We start from the raw sequence: 23,860 nt of genomic DNA, 5'->3' as shown, positions 1-23,860 counted from the left end.
TCTCTCTCTACTTTCTGGGTGCACTTGCCTCTTGGGGGCTCTTTTGAGGGGCTGCTGGGGCTGTGTTTTCTTGGCTGGAGTGCGGAATCGCCATCGCTGATCTGAGAGCAGACAAAGGGGCGCCCTGGCCTGTCGGGGGCCATCCTCCTGAGGGAAAGGGCTGCGTATCCTCCATGAGCTGAAGGAGTAAACCCTGCTCGTTTGTGCTTTGTTGCCCACGAGTGTGGCAGTGACACCATGCCTCACGACTGTGGTCTGTTGTCAGCCACCTTGGTGTTTTGTGGTGGAGAGGGTGTCAGTTGCAGACCCCTCTGCCCTGCTCACCCCCTTCGTGGGACCCCAGGATTGCTCCAAGGCTCAGCTGCTGACCCGAGTGTATACAGTTGGGTTTAAACTACATTTTCATGCTGACTCTGTGAAGCTGGCCCCAGCCAGGTTTTCCCCGGCATCCACATGTACAACACAAACAATCTAATTTTTCTTTCAAAATTTGAGTGAAAATAGGCTTTGTTTTCCACTAATCATGGCAGCAAAACAGACATTCTAAGGACCTCAGAGAAGGTCCTACCTCGGCCAAGGGGGCTGCTTTTATGTCTTGCCAGCCCCCTCCCTCAACACACACACACAGACACACACACGCACGCACTGCTGCTGCTGCTGCTGCTGCAAATGAAAGCTCTCTTTGGATGCTTGACTGTTTAATATGTAATGTGATACCTTGTCTCGCAGTGACAGGGTGACAGACGGGTATTGGCTCCATAATACAGAATTACCTTTTGTGCATCTCTTCTACAACAAAGCTGAATACACTGACTCTCCCTAATATGCTAATACGTTTGGTGTGCTCCAGATGTTTTGGAAGCTCGGGAACAGCTTCAAAGGTCTCCTAGTTTTTCTTTCTCTTTAACCCTTCTCTAGGCCTAGCTTTTGTGAAACAAGAGGCGTTAGATTTTTCCTCCATTGTGTATTTCGTCCTGTATGGGTAGCTCACAGGAGGACTGGGAAAACTTCTTTGTGTCTAAAACATCATAAAATTAGAAGCACCGCCCAGGCTCACCCCCCCTTTCAGAGGTTGGGACAGAATTTCTTCTCTGCGTATGTTTCTGTTCTGAAATCTGTAGCTGTCATCACCGTTTAGCTGAAGGAATCTTTGGCCTCATTTGTGTTTCAAATGTCCCAGCCCGGTTTATGTTACAGTCAGAGGCAGAAGTTCACCCACACGCACAGGCAGCCCCCAGCTTGGAAGCCCCCTTCCTCTTTGCTGCTGCTGTTCCAGGCTTAGCAAGGACCCGTTCAGGTGTATTGCCTTGAAAGCCTTTTCGTTGCTGGCTCCCGTGGGAGGTGGGGTGCAGAGCTGCTGAATTCTGTTTCCTCTGGGCTCTAAGCTCCTGAGCACGGGCACTGCCCTCAGGGTGGCCTGTGACTCGCCGCCCTGTCAGCTGATGGTGACTTGCCAAGGTTGGAGGCAGTGCTGAAGCCGCCTTTACCGCAGTGACTTGGAATTTTCAGCTCATATTTATTGCTTTTGTGAAAGACAATAGACGTGGTTTAATTTAAGTTCAACCTACTGAATATTAATAGAGGGGAACGAATGCCCGAGTTGGGGGTGGTGCAGAATGTGTGGGCCTTTCTGCTTCTCCTCTGTTTAACCTCCTCTCCCCACAAAGGTTTGTGTTGTTGAGGGGAGGGGTTTGGAAAAATAAAGCCAGTTTGTGTGTTTGAAGAAGGGGATGCTGTTTGATTCTTTCTCATGGACTAAAAATCATTGTAAAAATTGGTGGCAGGGCTTTGTTCCGTCGGGGAGAGGAGAGGCAGCCCAAACTGCTTGCCTGATGTTCTTGTAATGGCTCTTCTGCCCCATGGCATCGAGATCCGTCTTGCTGACCCGGCTCTCCTGGATTGGCAGGTGGTACGAGTTGAATGAAAACCTTCAAAATGAAATAGGGTGGCCGGCACACTGGAGATGTGAAGGGTGGGGTGGGGGTGTGCAGAAAAGGAAAAGCCCAAGTTTACCCAACCATACAGACTGTCGCACTGAAAATAAATGAATGTTTTCTCAGTGCTGATGTACAGGCTGGGACACTCATATCGAAACAGTCAGTCATATGCAGAACACATCAGTCTTACCCCCTGAAAAGGCTGGAAACAGCTGACATCCCCCAGTTCATAGAATGGGCAAGCAGCACCTTTGTGTGTCCTCCGTTTTCCTGATCTGGAAAGTGAATGACAACCCATCCCTCCCCTAGTTCGGTTGATAGACTTTGTTAATCCTTGAAATGTGGGAAACTTTGGTGTTCTTTTAAGATATCAGTCTGATGAGGGCGTGGAACAATGGACTCAGTACTTTGATTCTTTTTTAATAGAGCTTAGTCTTGACATAGCATTTCAGAGCATTCTCTTCCTCAGCCTGACATTGAGCTCCCATACAGTCAGTTAAAATTGCCCCTTTTCATATAAGATTTCATAATTCAGTTTCCTTGAATTTGTGCTTGGGCAGGTTTTCTGTTGTTGAGAAAAGAAACATTAAATCCTTGTTCTATACGATGTCTCTGAGATGGTGGTGGTTCAGTCGCTCAGTCGTATCCGACTGTGTGTGACCCCATGGACTGCAGCACCCCAGGCTTCCCTGCCCTCCTGTCTCCCGGAGTTTGCGCACACTCATGTGCATTGGGCTGGTGATGCCATCTGACGGTCTCACCTCTGCTGCCCTCTTCTCCTTTTGCCTTCAAATCTTTCCCAGCATCAGGTCTTTTCCAGTGAGTCATATGAACACTTCTCTCCCCTCCCCATTATTTGTTCCTTCCCCATTATTTGTTCCTTTTTAACCATATTTACCATTAGCAGACTTACCAGAGCTTTGTGGTTAAGTATTGTAAGCAGCTCTCTTCCCCTTCACAGAATTGATGATCAGAGGTGGAAGAGTGAATGCCCCCGCGGCACTTTGGGTTTGGGTGCCTTACTGTGAGTCGTTAGGACAGCACAAACATAGTCCGTTTCCTGGGATCTGGTGCGCGCTTCCCCAGAGCTTTACCGTGTCTTAGAGCAACTAGATCTCTTGCTGACTGACTCTTGCTTCCCCCTGCAGTAGTGGATCTCAGAATGTGGTCCCCAGAGCAAGGGGGCCCTGTGCTTGAACCTCCAGGTGATTCTAACTAGCGCTCCAGCTTGAGGGTCACCGCTCTTCACAGTCTACTGAGGTTCTCCTTGTCACTGAACAGCTGAACTTCTCTCTGCTTTCCTCATTCCTTCACTCATTCACGCATGGGCTGCCTTGAGACCTTGCTGTGCACCGGAGGGGAGAGCAAGTGCTTGTTCCCCGACTTCACCCAGCGGCGCCTCCTTCCTGTCTCTTCCTTGTTCCAAGCATAGCTTCAAAATGACCACCTCTCCTTCCTCCTGCGCCACCAGCACCGCCACTGCCTTGGCTTTTGTTTTTAGGCGATTGCAGATGCCAGCTTCGCTCTCCTGGCTCTGCCGTTGCAGGTTTGCTGGCTCCGGTGATTCATCTTCACTGCCCTCCCCTCTGGCTCGCCCTGCAAGTTCAGGGCTGCACACTGCTAACAGACACACACTAAAATTTAGTGACACACACACTAGCTGGCATGCTGCTAACGGACACACTACTGAAACTTAGATTTGCTGGATTATGCGTCTATCCCCAGTGCCCTGGCATATGGTAGGTGTGCAGAAAATAGTTATACTTCCTTCCTCCTCTCCCACTTTACTCTCCTTAGAGTCCTTTTGTACTATTGAAAAATGTGAATTCAACCAGGAATACACTTTTTTATTTTAGAGATATATGCCCCTTAAATGTTAATTTCATACAGATTCCTTAACCAGAGTTTTCCTTTCATACTCAGCACCCTTTTAAGTGTGGTATTTCATCCACTGACTTATATTCCGTCCCTGGGCTAGTTTGCTAATCTGTGTGTATGAGGGTGCTTGTGTCCTTCTGCTGTCTGGGTGGGCTGTTTGTGTGGTCGTGTTAACACGTCTGGCGGGGAGAGGGGACCAACTCCAACTCAACCCGTTGCATTTCTGCAGGGCTCTCATTCAGTGCTGATCATAGAGATGTTATTTCAACCACATATGTGGTGTTAGTTTTTAGAGCTGCATTAGAAAATCTAAAAGAAGTGGGTAAGACTAATTTAAATGTGTTTGATGTAACCTAATAATTTGTCCAGAATACTTGTAGAATTAATATGAAATTATTTTAGAAATGTTAGTTATAGTGAGTTTTAAATGTGGTTAAATAAAAATAATCATTCATCCTCTTACCCACACCAGCTATATTTCAAATGCTCAGCAGCACCGTGTGACTGGTGGTTACTCTAATGAATAGCACTGCTCTCATCTTTGAAATGTTGGCCACACTTCAACCCTCAGACCCATAGATTTCCCTCCAGTTATGTCTCCTGGTTGCCTCATGGTGCACACTCCCCACATTTTTCTCTTTCTCTGGGAAGTTGTCTGTGTTTTCATTTCCATATCATAGTCATGACTCCCAGAGCCCCAAGTCTAAGTGACAGCCATGGGATTTTATTTACTGCATTGTATTAGATTTCCAACCTTATGTTATTATTCATACTCTGAAATGATGTAAAAACAGATAACTGGGGAAATGCATAAGCAGGCCACGTCCCAGGGTTTTGTTGCAGGATACTGCTTTCTGCCTGCAAATCCGACTCAGTGTGTGGAATATAGTGTTTATGGCAACTAATAGGAACCACTCTTTAAATGCTTCAGCTAGAAAGAGATTTAATACAGGGACATAAATGCTTACAAACTTGCTCAAAGTGTTGGGAGAACAAAAGACTCTGCCCTTTTGGCTTTATATAAAAGCCAAGCCCCGTGGCTGTGAGAATGTAGGCACTGTGTTAGCATTTCTGCCGATGCCCAGAGGCTGGTGACTAGGCAGTGAAAGTGGGGGCCAGTGGCTGTGGACGCTTGGACGGGTACACACCTCACATTGGTAGAAACGAAATTGCCTCCAGAACCCTGGACTGGATGGAAGAATGTCTGAGCTCTGGAAGGACCAGGCTTTTACTCAGCTACCCATTAGCGTGACCTGGCTGGCAAACGGCTTCCATATCACTTGGTGCAGGCCCTTCTCCAGCTCGGGTTACTGGAAGCACACCCTGGGGCCCTGAGACCCCCTCTTCAGCATGGCACCATGTATGCTGTCACGGAGAATCTTTGTCCTTTTAGACGGTCAGATTCAAACATGGCGACTCTGATGGGAAGGATTGCTATGAAGAGAAAGTTGTCCAGTCAGATTTCTCGTTAGGAACCGATAGATGGCTACAAAGCAATGATTGATGCTTTTTCTTGGGTGGTAGTTACTGTTTCCTGAAGGCAATTCCAAAAAGGATTTTAGTGTTTTCTGGAGTAAATACGTGGTCCTGGAAGGATAACTAGTTTGAATTGGTAATATGTGAAGTACTTTTCTTTCCCCAGTCCTGAAAGATGCTGATGTACTTACGTCTCCTGCCTTGGCAGGCGGGCTCTTTCCCACTAGCGCCACCTGGGAAGCCCAGCTGATGTACTTCAGAAAGAACCCTGTAGTATATTATGATAACACATTTCCGCTTGAATCGCTTGCTGTTGGTGTTACTTCTTTGGCAGGCCCTCCAGTCCTGTGTAAGGCCAAAGTAGGGTGAGGTGGGCTTCCCCCTTCCCTTCTCGGGGACCCTACCTCCTGGTTCTCTCCTGCCGAGTTCCTCGTCTGCCCCCATCGGCCACCGTGCAGGGTTAAACTGGGGTAAAGTGCTGCTTCCTGTGACATGTGTTTAAGTGTTTGTCCCCTTTTTTCACCTGTAGGGCTCCTTGGTAATGGCCAGTCTAAGGGATTAGGACCAGCATCAGAACAGTCAGAGAATGAGAAGGACGATGCATCCCAAGTGTCCTCGACTAGCAACGATGTTAGTTCTTCAGATTTTGAAGAAGGGCCGTCGAGGAAAAGGTTAGTACCCAAGGCTGAACATATTCGTGCCTTAAACCAGGGACTTCAAACTAGGTGCCAGTTTTGTCCAAGTGGGAACAAACTTGGCCCCACTCACCCAATCTCCTGATTTTTTTCACATAGGAGCCAGAATTCTGGATTTTTGTATCAAATATCCTGGTTTCTAAATATTGTCCACTAATTATCATAAAAGATGAGTAAAACACACAAAAAATGGTATGAGCCAAACAAAACAAGTTCCTGCTGTAAAAATTGGCCACAGAGTTGCCAGTTTATAATTCCTGCCTTTGCTGTTCATTTTAATTGATTTTCATCTTTGTATTCTTTAGTATATTAGATAGTATTTTGCCACTACTACAGAGGTGTAAATATGAAGATTTAAATGTGGTGTTTCTAAAAAAAAAATTTTCCCCTTGTCAGGAAAGCAAAATCCATTTGGTGTTAACCAAATAAGGAGGTGTGAAATCGGTTCATAGAATTAATTTACCAGCAGGTTTAAAATTTTTTTTTCAGTGACTTTCCTAAATAAGCTTAAGATAGCTTGATCAGGAAGTTGGCTATGGTAGTTGGACAAGAGCTGTGGTTTCATGGTCAGACAGCGATAGTGACATTATATAATAACACTTTTAATTGAGTGTTTAAAAAACCCTCTTTTAGTTATCTGCCTTATTTCATGTCTTGTGTATGATGTGATTCCCCCCTGCCCCCATTTAGAATTTATATTTCATTTCATCCCATTTCCGTTCTCATACTCAGTGTTTTCCTGGATGACAAGATTAATTACTTGTTCTTAGAATCTGTTTGTTGGAGAGGATGGGAAAAGGGGAGGAAAATAATCCCCGGTCTGGACTTCTTTGTGTACCCTTTCTGTATACAGAGTTATAGTTAACTTTTGAGAAACCATCTTGATGTGTGTACCTAATGAAGAACTGAATTTGGCAGCAAATAAAGAGGAAAAGACGATGGTAGCCATGTGTGGATACTTAAAAATCTGTAATAGGTCTGCACTTTAGATCTGAAATTGGAGAGCCATTCGCTGCAAGCCTTTGTTTTCCTGTCGTGCAGTGCCTTCCTTTAGAAAACTCATGGTCTAGAGTCTGTGTTAATTTCTACCACCTTTATCTCTTGCTCCTCAACACTGCATCTTGGAAGGTGTCCTTGGATTTGTTTTCAGTACAGTTAGCAAGTGTGTGTAAGAACTGTCTCTGCCAGTGTACTGGACCTTGTATGCTTCTCTTTTTAAAGACACTTGGCTGAGTGTCCCAGTGGAAGCCTTTTATGTTTCAGATGCTCTGTGACAGAGATTCTGCCTCAATTTGAAAAGTGCACCATCACAAGAGCAGGGGGTTAAAGGATATGTTTTTATTTTTTTAAAATCACATTTGTAAACATTGGAATGTGTAATAATACTATCCATGTTTCCAAACATGGATGCGGCGGGGGGGGGGTGGGGGGCAGCTGTGTAGCTAGTAGCATCATGTTCATCTGTGTTTGGAGAACAGAATCCTGTGATTGTGGGTGGAAGTGACAGTGACCAGTACTTTAGCTTTGTGGCTGGCCGTCACCTTCACCTCTGCTGGGATTGGTCAGCAAAGGGGTATGAAGACAAGGTCATCGAGCTTCATTCTCTTGGGGTGGGGGTGGGGGGCCCTTTGTCCCTGGCCCCGGGTGCCTTTCTCAGATGGTAGTGCTGCCAGCTTCCTCTTTGCACGGGACTGCGGTGCTGTGTGGCAGCTGTGTGCAAATCAGTCAATTAGCTGTAATTCTCCAGGGGACCAGAAAAGAGAAACTTTGTTTCGGGGAACTTAGGGAAAACTTAACCCACTGCTAATCTGTTTAATTATTAGTGTGCTGAGTACCCTGTTTTACTGAATTAAGGATTCGTGACAGCGTTTTGGGGAGTTACGACCACACTCTACTAGTGAAATCTACCCAGGGATATAGGGTAGATTCAGGTTTGACAGGTTAAGCTACATTCAGAGCTGGTCTGGGGTGGCCTGCATGGCAGAAGGGAGCTTTGTTGTTTATGAAGGGATAGTGTAGGTAGGGTATAAATGTCTTGTTGTGTTGCAGGGTACACAGCAAATAAAAAATAACTTTTATTACTTCCTGGCTTTAAAAGAGCTCATTTTGATTGCTTGTTGGTATTTAGCATGAACATTTAGTATAAACTATATGGTACATGCCCTGCCTTGTCAGGCAGATCCTAGGAACTGGAATCCGAGTTCCTGAAGCTTTGTCAGTTGCTGTCAGATTTCAATGCCAACCTTCTTAAACATAATATACCTTTTTAAAAAAGTTATGTTGTGGCTGCTGATCCCAAGCCCAGAGTACCTACCTAAACGGTAATTTTGAAATGTTGCTTCAAGCACTGGGCAGATTGTTGACTAGATTCTGCTTTTTACCTCATGTCTAAAATTCACAAAAATATGTATGCAGAGAACATCTTCTGTGATGGACTTTCTGCGAGAGAACACTTGAGTCCTAAAATTCCAGAGTCGTGGTTGATGTATTTATTTTGGAAAAACTGTTACCTCTCTCTTTAGAATGATATGAATGCTTCCTTTTTTTGTACAATTAATTGCTCTTTTTAGGTACATGTTTTTAGGGTCACCAGTTAATAATGCCTTTTGTCTTGGTTACAACGGGGGAAAGAAAGGGAATTTATGTGTTTGACTTTCTTAAGAAAAATTGAAATCTTAAGTGTAGACTATGCCAGCCTCAGTGTAGACCTTGCCCTAAATTTCCAGCCTGCAAGTTGAAGCAATTCCATTATCTGATTGATGCTTGTAACATGTTTAAGTCTTTAGTCAAAACATCTCATGTGTTTGCACTGTTAATTTTCTACCGGAAACCCCTTAAGCTATGTTTGCTCCTGTGTAGTTGCTGCCATTGGATTTACTTAAGTTGGGGGTTTTTTGGCACATAGAAGGACTTATTTTCCTGTATTGAGGGAAAAATAAAAGGAATCTCTTAGTTATTAAAAGGTCATCATCTGAAATTCCTGTTTATGAAAGGAAAAGCCAGCCTCTCTAGAAGGTCTTTGCCTGTCGGACGGGCAGAGCAGCTCAGCCATTGAGAGTCTGGAGGACTTGGCACTGGGGGGCTCCTGGGTGTTGGTCTTCTGTTTCTTTTGATCATTGTGGTAGGTGAATTTGATAAGTTATGTTTAAAAATAATACAGTGTAATTAGTTCTTACTGTTTAGAATGGAAACATTATCAGCATTTAATCAACCCCTTTGAATTTGTTGGTGGCCATGCCTGGCTCCTTACCTCTGCCACCTTAAATGGCTTCTCCCATCACACTTGATTATCATCACATTTGGGTTTCCTGCAAGAAGTATCTGAATATCTTTTAGAAACCAGAATGGACAGCTTTTGTCAGTCAGGTGTGGATGGACTGTGAGAAAGTTGGAATGGTGCTTACGATCAGGATTGGGGGTGTCTGTGGTGGAAAGGTGTACAAAGAAGTGGATCAAGTGAAAGTGAAGTCGCTCAGTTGTGTCAGGCTCTTTGCGACCCTGTGCACTGTAGCCCACCAGGCTTCTCAATCTGTGGGATTCTCCAGGCAAGAATATTGGAGTGGATTGCCATTTCCTTCTCCAGGGAATCTTCCCGACCCAGGGATTGAACCCAGGTCTCCCACATTGTAGGTAGACACTTTAACCTCTGAGCCACCAGGGACGTTGGTCAAGGTGTACCTCTAAATGATGGTTCTCAGGGATGTGTCATGGGAACCTTGTATGTGGCTCACTGTCTAAGAGTGTGCATGGGAGCCGTACCACGTGCCTTCTTCTGGTTTTGTCATCTCTTTGGTACATGCTCTTGGGCAGGCTCTGCAGTGTCACTGGGCCTTGGTTTCTTCATTTGTGAGATACCTGTGATGACGGTAACCACTCCATGAGGGGTTTTGTGTCCTGAACAAGTTGATTTATGAAAAGCTCCCTGGTATATAATAAGGACTGTGCATGAGATACAGTGCTAGCTATCATCAGCCCCTATGACACATGAATTGCTGTATGGGAACATGCAGACTCATTGAAGACTTCTCAGATGTGTTTTAGAGAGTTTGATTTATGCAAATTGTGATTCATGTCTTTTCTCCGTGGCGCCACCATCACCACCGTCTGTGGGTTGATGGGAAAGTGTAGGAGTGTGTCCCTCTCTTTTTTTTAAGTTACTGAGTCACAGGATGGACTGTAATGGTAGAGTGTGAATTTCTTCCATAAAGCTTGGTGTGACCAGGTATTTGCCTACACAGAGCAGGCATGAGGGGGCCAGGCTATAGTTTGTGAAGCCCTTTGGGGTGGTCCCTATTTTTAATAGTACTTAATACTAAGATGCCCTGACACACTTAGAAAAGCAAACTACAGAAAGAGTAGTTTTTTTGAAAGAAGTGTGTACCATGTAGTTTTTTTTTTTTTTTTTTTTTTTTGAAAAAAGTATGGACCATGCCTCTGCAGGGACAGAAATGTTTTCTTTTTGTTAAACAAAGAGCTGCTGTCTTTTAGTTACTTAGGCCTTTGGTAGTGTAAGAGTTACGGAGTTCAAAGACAGCCCTGCTCTAGGAGATTGGATTTTGAATGTGGAGCATTATTTTAAGGCTTAAGACATGGTGATGTTTAAGTTTTGGAGATGAATATATGTTCAGGGTGATGAGAATTCCCCTAGGCTTTTAATGGGTATTCCTTTTATAGCTGAATTGTCAAATTTAAGTTTTTCTTATTTCTGTTCTGAGTTACTGTGTTAACATAAAATACTTTGCTACCTCCAAGTTTAGGAGGAAGATAGACCCAAATGCATAGAGTACTTGCTTGGCAGCACTCAGTGGTGGAAGTAGGAGCTACTCAGTGTGACCCTCTGTAAGAATTAGAATTTTCAAAGCCTTGATAGTTTCTACATATTTGTTGAACAGAATACACTAGGAGTATAGCTTAATGTCAAATGCACTATTGAATTCAGAGCTATCTTGACTGAAACATATTTTCTATTTACAGAAAGTAGAAAAGGGGCAAAATTGAGGAACTGAATATTATGTGGCACCTTTAATAACCACAGAAAATAATCTGTGGATTTAAATAAATGTAAATAATGTAAATAGAGCCAGGTCTAGCCTGCTTGCCTGCACAGTTTACCCACACAGTTCTCATTTCTGGTGCTCCTCTTCCCTTCCTTTTGATCTAAATGGATCAATGTGGATGCCAGTCAGTCCACACCTGACTGACAATACCTGTTGTTTTCCATTGGGTTCTGGTTGTAGGGCTTTAACATTTCTAATTTCTGCTGGTGTTGGATGAATCTTTCAGGTTTTTTATGTCTGATATGGTCTTTCTTTCACCCTCACTTAAAAAAAAAAAATCTTTTTACTGGGGTTGTAGAATCACATGCAATTGTAAGAAATTCTCATTCATTTTTGGAAGGTATTTTTGCTGGGTATAAAATTGTAGGTCAATAGTTCCTCCTCCCCTCCCCGTGGAATTTGTTGAAGGTACAGCTCCACCATCTCCTGGCTTGTAGTGGGTGTCTGGCAAGAAGCCTGCTTCTAAAGGTTATCTGTTTTTGTTTTAATCTCTCGTGTAATTGGAGAAGGCAGTGGCAACCCACTCCCGTATTTTGCCTGGAAAATCCCATGGACAGAGGAGCCTGGTGGGTTAAAATCCATGGGGTTACAAAGAGTCAGACATGACTGAACACGCACACCATCATGCAATATACTTTCATATAGTTTTCTTTGATTCTTATGTTTGAGGTTCATGGAGCTTCTCAGTTCTGTAGACGTTATCAGTTCTGGAAAAGATCTCAGTAGCTACAGTTTGCATGTGTTCACCTGCTAGGATCTCAGGTGCATGTGTAGCTGGCGCTCCAGGTTGTTTCCACAGCTCATGTATGCTCTGTTCATTTTATTCCAGTCTTTTTTTTTTCTCTGTGTATTTCATTTTAGATAATTTTGGTCTAAAATCTGCAGACGTGTATTTTCCACCACAGACGTTATTGTCTTTTTGTCTTTATTGTCTCTCATGATATAGCTTAATCTTTTCTCTACCTTCTTAAACATAGGGAATGGAGTTATAATACATGTTATTAGTGTCTTTGTCTCCTAATCTATCATCTGTGTCACTTAGGGGTCAGTTTGGCTTAATTGGTGTCCCTCCACTCAACACAGGTCATGTCCTCCTGCTGTTTTGCTTGCCCCGGGGCTCCTTGTTGAATGCCAGGCATCATGAGTTTTCTTCTTTTGGGTTCTGGGTATGTTTGTGTCTCTCTGACTCTTCTCAAGCATTGCTCTAGGGTATGATTAGGTTACCAGGAAACTTTGAGCCTTTTATGCTTTGTTAGGTAGGGCCAGAGAGCAGTATTTGGTATAGGGATAAGTTTTCCCAACTGCTCAGGGAGAACCCTGTGAGTTATGTGAGCCATTTTGGCAAAGCATGGTTCTCAGCCCTGTGTGGGGTTTGGAGAGTGTTCCCTGTGGTCCTTTCTCGTGGAACTTTTCCTTGGGTACTTCTGCACATGTGTTTTCACTACTGCTACTACTGCTAAGTCACTTCAGTCGTGTCCGACTCTGTGCGACCCCACAGACGGCAGCCCACCAGGCTCCCCCGTCCCTGGGATTCTCCAGGCAAGAACACTGGAGTGGGTTGCTATTTCCTTCTCCAATGCGTAAAAGTGAAAAGTGAAAGTGAAGTTGCTCAGTCGTGTTCCACTCCTAGTCCTCAGCAAGTACGTGAGGATGGTCCTCAGCAGATTCCAGAGTTTTCTGTCTGGCTTTGGCCTCTTCAGTGCTCCATCCTGTACACTTTGTTCCTCCCCGAAATCTCAATTCCTTCTCCCCAACTCAGGGATTCCTCTGGATTCTTCTTGCGTTCCCCTCCATGTGCTCTGGCCTGAAAATTGTCTCTGGGCAGTCATTTATGTCTCAGGAACCACAGGGTTTAGTTGTGTGATGCCCATTGTCTCGTGTGGATTTCACTTCTTCAGGCCGGAAGGGGATTCCTGTCCCTATCGCTTTGTCTTAGCCAGAAGCAGAAGTTCCTATCTGTTCTTTGAATGTTGACTGAGAGAAACAGCACAGGAAATGTAACTACCATGTTTGCACTTTGTCTTAGTCACAGTCACAACCTTATGTTTAATTAGTCATCAAAAAGGAAAAAAAAGTGAATTGCATAAGGAGGCCCTGATGCAATCAAAGGGAAGATTTCAAAATAAAGAAGCAGTTGACTTATAAATAGAAAATCTAACTCCATCCAGAGCATGTTGGTAGTAGAAATTCATCTGAGGCCCTAACTGGCTTTTGTTTCAAGTGACTGTTCCGGATAAATCCATGATGACTTGGTGATGATAGTGGGCCCTTCCTCCATCCCTCTGAAGGTTATGCTTTTCACCTGGTTGTTGGGTTTCAGAGGCAAAGGAGGTGGTGCCTGCTCAGGGCATTCCTTCTCCTTTCCTGCTGTTCAAGCTTGGAGGGGAGATTGCATCTCTCAGCTCTACATACCCTGATTAAGTGGCCACCAAGGTGAACCTGAAGGTCGGTGACTCCACTTGAATGGTGGAGAGCTGCAGGAGCTAGAGTTCTCACTGTCCACTGCAGGGTGGCATGTGCTTGCCCCCGCCGCCCCCCGCCCCTGGTCATGATTAGGTTCATTCTTCCCTCTAGCAGCATCTCCAGGCTTTGTTCAGACCTTTCCGATCCCACTCAGGATACTGGCAGGCATACTCTCCCGCATCCTCCTTGGTGACATGGGGCCTGGCCCTGGTGTCTGAGGAGCTGTGGAAACTATTTTAATAATCAATATAACGTCTGACTGGTTTTGCACATGACATCATTTATGGAGGTTTATGGGATCCCCTGTTGCCTCTTTCTCTCTTGGAATTTTAACTGGCAGATTGTTACCTGTGTGGTGTGAGTTGGGGGTTTCAGAACAATCTTCTGCATTGCTTTGGTTTACAAGAAGCAGACCCTTTTCTCATTTAATGAAGCAGTTTGTGGAGTCCGCCCGTGTGTTGCTTGTCCATGTTAGGCCCTGTTGACTTTGCACATGACTAGTGTCCAAAAAAAGTGTATACAGTCTGTGAAATTCTCCAGGCCAGAATACTGGAGTGGGTAGCTGTTCTCTTCTTCAGCGGATCTTCCCAACTCAGGGATTAAACCCAGGTCTCCCACACTGCAGGTGGATTCTTTACCAGCTGAGCCACAAGGGAAGGCCAAAAAACAGGGAATGCTTCACAGATTCGCATGTTATCCTTTCATGGGGGCCATGCTAATTTTCTCTGTATCATTCCAATTTTAGTATATGTGCTGCCAAAGAGAGCCATCAGGGAAGTCCCTCGCCACACACTTTATGGAGATGCAGCCCAGATCTGCAGGAGGATCTGGGTGGCTGGGGAAGTGGGGTGGAGCACAGTTGGAGGAGGCAGCAGGTGGAGCTTGGAGGAATCTGGAACTGGGTGGGGATTGAGGTTCCTTGGTGACTGAGCAACCTTGGGCTCTTGTTTTCCAGGACCCTTCTGTGGAACGTACATGGATTTGTTTGGCCTAAATGGCAGGGTGGGTTGCAGGTTCCCTTTGGAATGTTTTCTTTGCACCCTCTACCCTGTGCTTCTAGCAAAGGCACACTCTCAGCACCCAGACCAGGATAAGCAGGGCTGAGGGTGCCCGTGTGCTTTACTGCCCCCTGGCCTAAGCCTCTGTGTCTTATCCTGGATCGGAGAGGGGGGAGGCAGGAGCTGGAAGAAGGGTGTCATTTCTGATCCCCAGCTGACTCTCACTGGCCTGGCCTTCTTAGGGCTGGGGTCGGGAGGCCTGGGAAGTCAGGAGTGGAGGAGAGTGTCCCACGGCTCCAGCCTCCTTACCTGCTTCCTCCAGCCCATCCTCTCCTGGGAGAACCTTTCTGCTGCTTCTCTCTGTTTTCCCCTTTCTGGCCCTGTGGACACGTGGCTTTAGCCTCGTAACCCCAACTCCTGACTTCACCTCTGGCCCAGCACTGTTTCTAGGTGTATTCCAGCACCAGGGCTCTCACATTCCATGAGGCCACCATCCCCAGGACCGGAAGGCAGCCTCCCAAGGCCTTGGTGTCTGTGAGATTTTCTAAACTGTTGGAGTGATGCAGACTCCTTGCTGCTGCTACTACTGCTGCTAAGTCGCTTCAGTCGTGTCTGACTCTGTGCGACCCCGGAGACGGCAGCCCACCAGGCTCTCCCGTCCCTGGGATTCTCCAGGCAAGAACACTGGAGTGGGTTGCCATTTCCTTTTCCAATGCTGCTGCTGGTGCTGCTGCTAAGTTGCTTCAGTCGTGTCCGACTCTGTGCGACCCCATAAATGGCAGCCCACCAGGCTCCGCTGTCCCTTGGATTCTCCAGGAAAGAACACTGGAGTGGGTCACCATTTCCTTCTCCAATGCGTAAAAGTGAAAGTGAAGTCGCTCAGTCGTGTCCGACTCTTCGTGACCCCATGGACTTCAGCCTACCAGGCTCCTCCGTCCATGGGATTTTCCAGGCAAGAGTACTGGAGTGGGGTGCCATCGCCTTCTCCGGCAGAGTCCCTGGGTAGCACGTAAATATGTGGAACTGGTGTGTATGCATGCCTGATGGCAAGTGACACCTCTTGATCTTATCAAGTGACAGCTGGGCCCGAGACATCACTAATTGATCCTCTCAGTTTAGATGATTTAAGGTGAGACATGTTTTTTTCTGGCGTGGTCTTTTAACTAGACCAACTGAATAGACTGGCAGCTCAGGCCCCTTGGAGAGCCTTTCTGTTGCTTGAAAGTGAAAGTGAATGTGAATTCGCTCAGTCGTATCCGACTCTTTGCGACCCCGTGGACTGTAGCCTATCAGGCTCCTCCATCCATGGGATTTTCCAGGCAAGAGTGCTGGAATGGGGTGCCATTTCCTTCTCCAGGGGATCTTCCCAACCCAGGAATCGAACCTGGGTCTCCTGCATTGCAGGCAGACGCTTTACTGTCTGAGCCACCCCCAATTTTTCTTCTTAACTCTCCATGCGAGAGACGGTCTTCCAAAAGAATTGGCCCTTAGCAGGGCCGCAGTGACAGGTATTTATGTGGCACTTATGGTGTGCTGGCTACTATTCTAAATATTCTAAATTGTTTCCATGTATTAGTCCATTTGATTCTCTCAGCAGTTCTTTTGATGGGTCTTTGAACCTCATTCCCATATTATGAATGAGAAAACTGGGGCACATAGAAGCGCTTGGGTGTGCTCTGCTAAGAGATGAAGCTCCCAGGTTATTTCAGGATCCAGTCGATGGTTTCTGTACCTTGAGGGGAGTAGTAAAGAGCCCACTTGGACTGCTGGTGATGAAGAGAGGTAGACGAACTCTGCTTTCAAAATACTTGGAGAGGCCCGAGGATGCTGTGTGTGTTAGTCACTCAGTCGTGTCTGACTCTTCGAGACCCTGTGGGCTGTAGCCTGCCAGGCGCCTCTGTCCATGGGATTCTCCAAGCAAGAATACTGGAGTGGGTTGCCGTTTCCTTCTGCAGGGACGCTCCCGGCTCAGGGACTGCACCCAGGTCTCCTGCATTGCAGGCAGATCCTTTACCATCTGAGCCACCAGGGAAGGATTCTGAGAGCTGGGCAAAGTGATGCCTTTTTAAACCTCAGAGGAGTAGGAATCTCAGGGAAGCAGGGGCCAGAAGCACTTATTTCTTCAAGGTTCCAGTTGTTGCCAGGTCCCAGGTGGATCTCAGAGATGGTAGGTTCAGCCTTATTTTCTGCTGCAGGAAATCTCTACTCCAGAGAGAAGCAGCAGATCATTTCAAATGCAGCATGTGGAGCGCTGTGGAAGACATGACGTCTTTGGGACACTACAGGGTGTCTACGGGAGTTGGGCCAACCTACAGCAAGGTGACACGAACACTTAGTTTTTCCTTCTGTAGACTCGTCACTCTTTTAGGCTGTAGATAGACCTTGTGGGGTACCCCTGTAACTTCCAGACAGAGGGTGTCGGGAGCCAGCTTCTTGGCCGAGATCACAAGGAGAGACAGTCCCAGTGCCCCGAGGGCAGTCAACCCCCCCGCTGCTGTGGTGGCGGAGTGTCCATCCTGTGCCAAGCACGCTGGGTGGAGGGCTGCATGCTGGCGGAGCAGACACGCTGGGTGGAGGGCTGCGTGCTGGCGGAGCAGACCTGTGGAAGCAGGGTGAGGCTGAGCCTTGAGGCCTCCTGGGGTCTCTGTGCTCTGTAGCAGGCTGCTTCTGGAAGGCCTGACATGGCCAGAGGGCTGCAGGGGGCAGGATGTATTTACTAACTCTTCTGTGCTAACACTTCCTAATGTTTCTATACCAATACGTTTGAGAGAAGAGGTTAGTTGTTACTTTGAAGGGGCCCGTGTGGTTGTGGGGGTAAAACATCAGGCACCAGTCCAGTTTTTCTGTCTCACAGATGCCTCAGGATTGCCACCATCGTAGTAGATCTAAGCAGTCATCTGTACTGAGAGTGGGGTGCACCCCACACCCCACCCCGCCTTTCCTGGGCCCACAGAGAGGATGCAGTGGGCTGAGGGTGGGTGGGCTTCACCTTGGAACAGCCTAGGGAGGCAGCCTTGCCCTTGCAACAACTCAGGTGGTTCTTTGAATTAAACACAGTGATGTATCATGGTCATGTAGGTGGGCGCCTGCTGAGCTTTAGCTCTATAAGCCAGGATGTGCTGAGAGTCGAGGAACGCATGTCAGCTGGGTGCAGGTTTAACCGAGGGCGTTGGCTTCTCTCGATGAGAAGAGGGAGCCCGTGGCCTCGCTGTCCTCACCGCCTCCAGGGCATCTTGCTGACCCTCGGGTGGAACCCAGGTCTCCTGTGTTGCAGGTGGGTTCTTTACCACTGAGCCTTCAAGGGAGTCCTAGTTCTTGTTTTGAACCAAAGGAAGAATTGACTTAAACCTAAGAGGGTCTTGGCTAATCGGAAAGGGAGTTGGAGGTATTTGAAAGATAGTACTGTTTTTTCTGGTTTTGATTAGGAGACTATTAGAATAAATTAATGTTGGCTCCATCCTTTCTAAACTTTTAAAGTGATGATGGAATTTCCACTTTGAAGCATATGTTAAAGCACCATGTATCTGGCCTGGGTAATTTGGGGTGGGGCAGCATTTTGCATTTGGAGTAATAGAGTGTGGAAGTGTAAAGCGGGGAGAGGTGCATCTTTCCGGCAGTGTGTAGTTTATTTTCAAATTTACTGTTAATTCTTACCTTCCTGGGGAGAAGCGAATGGCGACCCACTCCAGTATCCTTGCGTAGAAAATCCCATGAACAGAGGAAGCTGGTGGGCTACCATCCATGGGGTCACAAAAAGAGTCAGACATGACGTAGCATACGTGCAAACGCTAACTACCTTCCTGGAACTGTGTATTAAGCTTTTTCATTAGTAAAACTGGGCCCCTCTTTCCTTAATTCATTATTTTTCCTGCTAGACAGGCGTTCAGTGTAGAGGCGTGTTTGTAGATGCTTAGTTCTTGTGAATGAGCGCGTTCCTCTCTCCTAAGAGGTCAGTTCACGTGGGCTTCAGAGTCAAGGAGGAAATGGGAACACGGAGGCTGTCCCAGAGCATGTGTGTCCTCTGCAGAGTTAGAGATGGGCAAGACCCCTTTGATTTAATTGGTCATTAGTTGTTGCCCAGGTCAGATCATTAGATACTTGTGGGAAGGGCAGCTGCTCCCAGAATTTTCTTGAGGTTTCTGGTAAGCACACAGGTTTCTGCCGCATTTATTTGTTCTAAGAAAACTGGTAGAGCTTCATTTGAGGCAGTTTTATTTTGGCTGTGGCCATTTCCTTTATCTGTTACCTCGGAGATCTGATTGCTCGGATATCACTTCCACCTCCCATGCAAATGATGGTTTAGCATGCTTTGTGGTTGCCACGGAAACTGGGTACCAGTTTCCTTCCTTCCTCTTCTAGGGACTTACCTATTTTCAATAGGAATATCTCTGTCACGTGCTTTTCTCCTCCTTGCCTTTTATTACCCCCAAAGGGCAAATATAAACACGCCCCTGATCTTTTCAGTGGTATCTGACCCTCCCAGAAACATCTTACCAGTTCTTAAGTTGTCCTTGATGAAATTGAGAGCAAACACGGAGACACTGGTTCCAGACGTCTCACATGAAAGGCACTAGGTGCTGGGTTTGGAGCCACCTCGTTTGCAAAGGGGGTGACAGCCATTAGTGTCACTTGTGGTTCACACGTGAGTGCTTGTGCAGGGGTTGTCAGACACGGCTTTTTATGCAGAACGTTCCTTGATGTCAGCACCTTACTTGGCTGCTTAGCAGTTCAATTAAAAGCAGTGCACATCATTGCGGCTGAGATGAGAATAGCGTGCTCTTGTCCCCCCCGCCCTTCGCTTCCCCTCCTTCCTTCCCTTTCCTTCATTTGGAGGGTGAAATCGACTGGGTAGAGAGACGCTTGGCTGGAGGGATTCTCAAATACAGACCAAGGAGGGAAGGCAGCAGTTTCAGTGACTTGTCAGCAGCAAGCTTTTGGTTTGTTTCTGCTATGAGAAATTCAGAAATTTCAAGAAGAGATCATAATAATAGATGGGGCTTTACTTCCTGGAATTAGGTAAATATAGGGCAAGAAATTAGGCTCAGTTGCATTGATCTGGAAACAGAATCTTTCCAGAGTGTAAGCCTCCTCAAATGACGTGAGAGCTTCTCCCACTAGCTCAGAGCCCATCCCGGAGGATGAGTGTGGGCCCAGCAGCATCTGTCCGAGGTGGTGTTTGGGTGGGGGTCAGGGTGGGCACTGGGCGATCATTGATGTCTTCCTGCACTCACTTGACGTTCAAGTGACTTTCAGAGGGTTTGGCCCTCGGCTCCCTCACAGATGGGCCCGTCCTTGTTCATCTTTGTGTCCCAGTGGCTGGCGGAGTGTCTGGTATGTTTGTCTGTTTTTGCAAAGGTAAACACATTCTTAAGAGTAGCCAAATAGAGTGTATGGAAAGGGAGTCTTCCTAAAGGAGTCGTTCTGTTCGGGGAGCAGATTGTCCTATTTGGATTATCCAGATCCTTCACGTCCTCTCGGCATATTGGAAGGTAGGTGTGTGTGCTTGTGTGTCTGTTCCTGTGTTGTGTGTGTCTGAAGTGCTGCCCATATGTATTTGGTTTAAAGGGTCAGGAAAGACTAGAGCACACGAACGACCCTGGTTTGTGGTAGTCGTGTACTATTCTTTTGTCCCCTCCCAACTTGTTTCTCATCCCTTCTTATTGCTCCTCTGGTTCCATAACATCTCTTGGGTGCAAAATTCTACACCTGTCTATGCAGAAACTGACCTGTAACTTGTAAAAATGGCTCCTTGGGGCCTCCCTTGTGACCTCTGATGAGGATATAAGCAAGTGCCTTAACTTGTGCTTTCATGGCAGGCTCTCGGATTACTGCGGTATTCTGGGGACTGCATTTATGCCAGCAGTTGTTACTTGGTGATGCAAAGTGAAGGGGCAAAAATGCCGTCTCGTCTGAAGGCCCTGTGGCTCTAGCTTAGTGTTGACTACTATTTCCTAGGATCTTTAGTATTTTAAGATACTTCACTGGATCATCGAATTCCATGATAGTAAACATTCTCTCAGTGATGGTGATTAATACACCTGGCTCTTCCTCACTCTGTTGTCTTCTCCAGTCTTCGCTTTCCCAGAGGTCGAAGACTTAACTTTCTATTTGTGTTCTAGTTTTTGAAGAAAATTTACTCTGTAAAGCTTTCTATAATCACTTTATAGAAAGCTTCAATTACATGGAATTGGCATTAATGTTAATCCCTGGTGTTGACCATTTATAAGAAATGTAGGGAGACTGAAAACAGAAAAGGAAAACAAGAGCTAGGTCTTAAAAATGAATCTTTGTCCCATTGTTCATACGTGGTTTCAGACATATTTGGAGACGAATGGAGAACTTTTTGAAATGTTGCTTCTTTCATAGGAAGTGCTTTTTCATAGCATGTTCTTTGTGGAGTATATAACAGTATAATAGGCAGCTGGTTTACTGAGTCAAATAAATTGTTCTCTGATAATATAACTAAAAAATAACATGAAACAGGCATTGGCTCTGGTGTTTTCTGATGTAAATCCATTTAGTGGTTATTGGTGGTTATCTCGTGGGAAGGCCGTTTTTGTCATTTCCTGCTTATCTGGCAGTGATAGGACTCCCGGGCCTTCTTTCCAAGCCAGAGCCCACTGTGGCTGCTGTAGCCTCTCGGGAAAGGAGTGGTCTGTAGAGGGTGCGTCAAGTAGCCATGGGCGCAATTCTGGCCAGTCTTGTGGGGAGGGGAGAACTTTATGATCACTCTAGGCTGTGTTCATTAACTCACACTCTGCTTTCCCCCACTATCTTGGAACTGTGCACGATGGGAATCTAGCAGTTTTAAAGTGTATGCTGTTTTCAGCCCTTCTTTCTCTAGAACATTATTGCAGATCTGTTCAGCCTGTTCCTCTGCCCCCAAGAACCACATTGGCATCCGTCGTGACAGCCTGCAGACCGTTTGCACTATAGTCGGCTTGCTCTTCTGGCAAATGCCGTTGTGTAATGCGGACTGGCACTTGGCCTTTCTGGAGCTTGTAGTTATTCCCCTTTGGAGGGGTTGGAGCTCTTTGGCTGTAAAGTCTCCCCTGATTCTTCATTTCTCAGGCCTCCTGCCTTCCAGTCTCATGGAACAAGGCTGGGGTAAATAGAGCCCTTCTGGATCATCTGAATGTCAGATCATCCTGGGTCATAGATGAAAAATCTGAGGCTTCGGAAGGACTAGACACTGGGAATCCTCACGGTGAGAATGTCTAGTAATGTTTGCATTGATTTAGAAGCGACTCAAAATGTCCATTGATCTTGTCCGCACAGCCGGATTCTGTGTGTCTCCTGAAAGGTGCCCTCCTGCCCTGAGTTCGGGCTGTTGTTGAAGCGAGAGGGTGAGGCCGTGCAGCTTTCTCTTGGTGCTGGAGGCCTCTGTGTTCTGAAGGTCGTGGCAAGTGATGCCAGCGAGCACGGCAAAGGCATGCTCATACCTGCCTTCTCTGGGGCCCTTTCCATCACTGCCACCGCCTCTATGCCTACTACCTGTGGGGCAAACAAGTGCTTTCCCATGTTGTGCAGATTTCTTTGCTCAAGCCTCAGATGGGCATGCATGCTTAGTTGCTCAGTCATGTCCCACTCTTTGCAATCCCAGGGACTATAGCCTGCCAGGCTCCTCTGTCCATGGGATTTTTCAGGCAAGAATACTGGAGTGGGTTGCCATTTCCTTCTCCAGGGGGTCTTCCTGACCCAGGGATCGAACCCACCTGCATTGCAGGCGGAGTCTTTCCCTGCTGAGCCGCTGGCGAAGCCCGCTGAGATGCACAGGACACACTTCAGTATGTCGGCAGTTTGGGGATAGGAACTTGCTCTTGCTCATGTTCATCACTCTGCTGTGTCTGCCCAGACAGATTCTGTAAAATCGATACTTAAAACAATGAAATTTGTGCACAAAGGAGGTATTGAAAATGGCCAGTATAATTTTCTTTTTCACTGAAGCAACGTGAGAAATGAAGGGACTTAAAGATGTCAGTCCGGAGAGTGACACCCACGGGTTTCCCAGAGAGGTTCTGTCTCCATTGTTGATCCTTAATCTAGGAAACTAGAAACTGCTTTTGTTGAAAGCCCCTTGAGCCAGTAGCCGCACATGCCAGAGGGAAGGGACACACTTCTCTTAGCAAATAAAAGCAGTCAGGAGCCTGTTCCCAGGCACGCCTGGCTAAGGCAGGCAGGCCAACCCCGCTGGGAGCAGTGCCCATTTATGGTGCCACCTTTGAATGGAGAGTTTATCAGAGTGAGAAGACAATCCAGAATTAAAATCACTTTGGACTCAATCTGGTCTTGTTCATCACCATTTAAACGGGCTTCCGCGTCCAGCACCACCGACAGGATTCCCCTGTAGCATGCTGTGGTAGAGAGAGCCGAAGTGTAGGAATCATGGAGATACTTGCTACTGTGCTGTTGACAGCCACCCAAAAAGTGTCTGCGCCTCCCTTTGATTGTCTGAGCAGTGGTGACCACAGTACCTTACAGGGCTGGCTCTAACCCACCTGAGTGTGTAGGGAACCACCTGCAGGACTTGTTGAAACTCAGCTTGTGGAGTGTCTCCCTCCTCCCCCACCAGTTTCTGATTCCATTGGTCTGAGGTTTTGCATTTCTAATGAGTTCGCAGGCGATTCTCCTACTGCTGGCTGGCGGATCAGTCCGATAGCCACTAGACTAAGTGCTTTTCATGGTTTAAAGCTCTGGGCATATTACTGTCCTTCACCAAATACTAAATAACTGTTCTCTGTGGAATCACTGTGTGAAAGGCCAGAGGTGAAGCCCACGATTCAGAAATCTGAGAGCCGCTCGCTGTCATTAGGTAGATTCAGCCTTTGCTCCCAAAAGTCTTGAGATCTCTCAGCCATATTCTCCCCTGGTCGCCGCTTGATAGTCTGTGTGGCTCCTTTAAGAATGTCAGTGAATCAGATTTTTCTTCCCTTTGGTGAGCTGTGATCATCTTGTTGCTTTCTGCTTTGGGTTCACCTTTGAACAAACCTTTACTCAGCCCCGTGGGTACAGCGTGGTCCGAATTTGTCTTTCTGCCCTCTTTTCCCCTTTATAGAAAAAGCTGGGGCCTTAGCCGCTCTTGCCATGCCTGCTTGAGATGACGGCTTTTGAGGTCTTTGTCTTGATATGTCTCCAGACAGTTCCTTTCTCAGTTTGTTCATCTGCCTTGTGCAGAAACAGAACCGTGATGTCGTTCCTTCCCTTGCGGTTTATTTGAAATTATTTATAGACAGGTCGCTGGCTGCACGCTACCTCTTCCCCACCCCCACCTCTTTTTTTTTTTCTGGTGCAATTTGACTTTAGGTAGTTGTTTCTTTGTGGTATGTGTGCCCTGCCTGAGGGCATACTGAGTGGAA

The 23,860-nt window shown here is 46.5% G+C and overlaps 1 protein-coding gene and 1 non-coding gene across 11 annotated transcripts in view; one reads left to right on the top strand and one right to left on the bottom strand.

The window, feature by feature from the left end:
* The window catches only part of JARID2 (jumonji and AT-rich interaction domain containing 2), a 230,643-nt gene that overhangs the window by 132,983 nt on the left and 73,800 nt on the right, over positions 1-23,860 (top strand). For 9 of the 10 annotated variants that reach the window (XM_042236974.2, XM_027959027.3, XM_060403774.1 and 6 more), the window contains one exon: positions 5,821-5,962. The exons of the other annotated variant lie outside the window; for it this stretch is intronic. In XM_042236974.2, the coding sequence (XP_042092908.1) occupies positions 5,821-5,962 (142 nt within the window). The remainder of the gene's footprint in view (positions 1-5,820; positions 5,963-23,860) is intronic. 10 annotated transcript variants of the gene reach the window in all.
* On the bottom strand, positions 14,169-14,273 carry LOC114109740 (U6 spliceosomal RNA). The gene has a single exon (XR_003586322.1). It is a non-coding gene; the product is annotated as a U6 spliceosomal RNA (small nuclear RNA).

The sequence above is a fragment of the Ovis aries genome, chromosome 20 (genome assembly GCF_016772045.2).
Source record: "Ovis aries strain OAR_USU_Benz2616 breed Rambouillet chromosome 20, ARS-UI_Ramb_v3.0, whole genome shotgun sequence".
NCBI classification, from domain to species: Eukaryota; Metazoa; Chordata; class Mammalia; order Artiodactyla; family Bovidae; genus Ovis; species Ovis aries.
The sequence above is the reverse complement of the archived record's forward strand: the minus strand, read 5'-3'. Positions and strand labels throughout refer to the sequence as shown.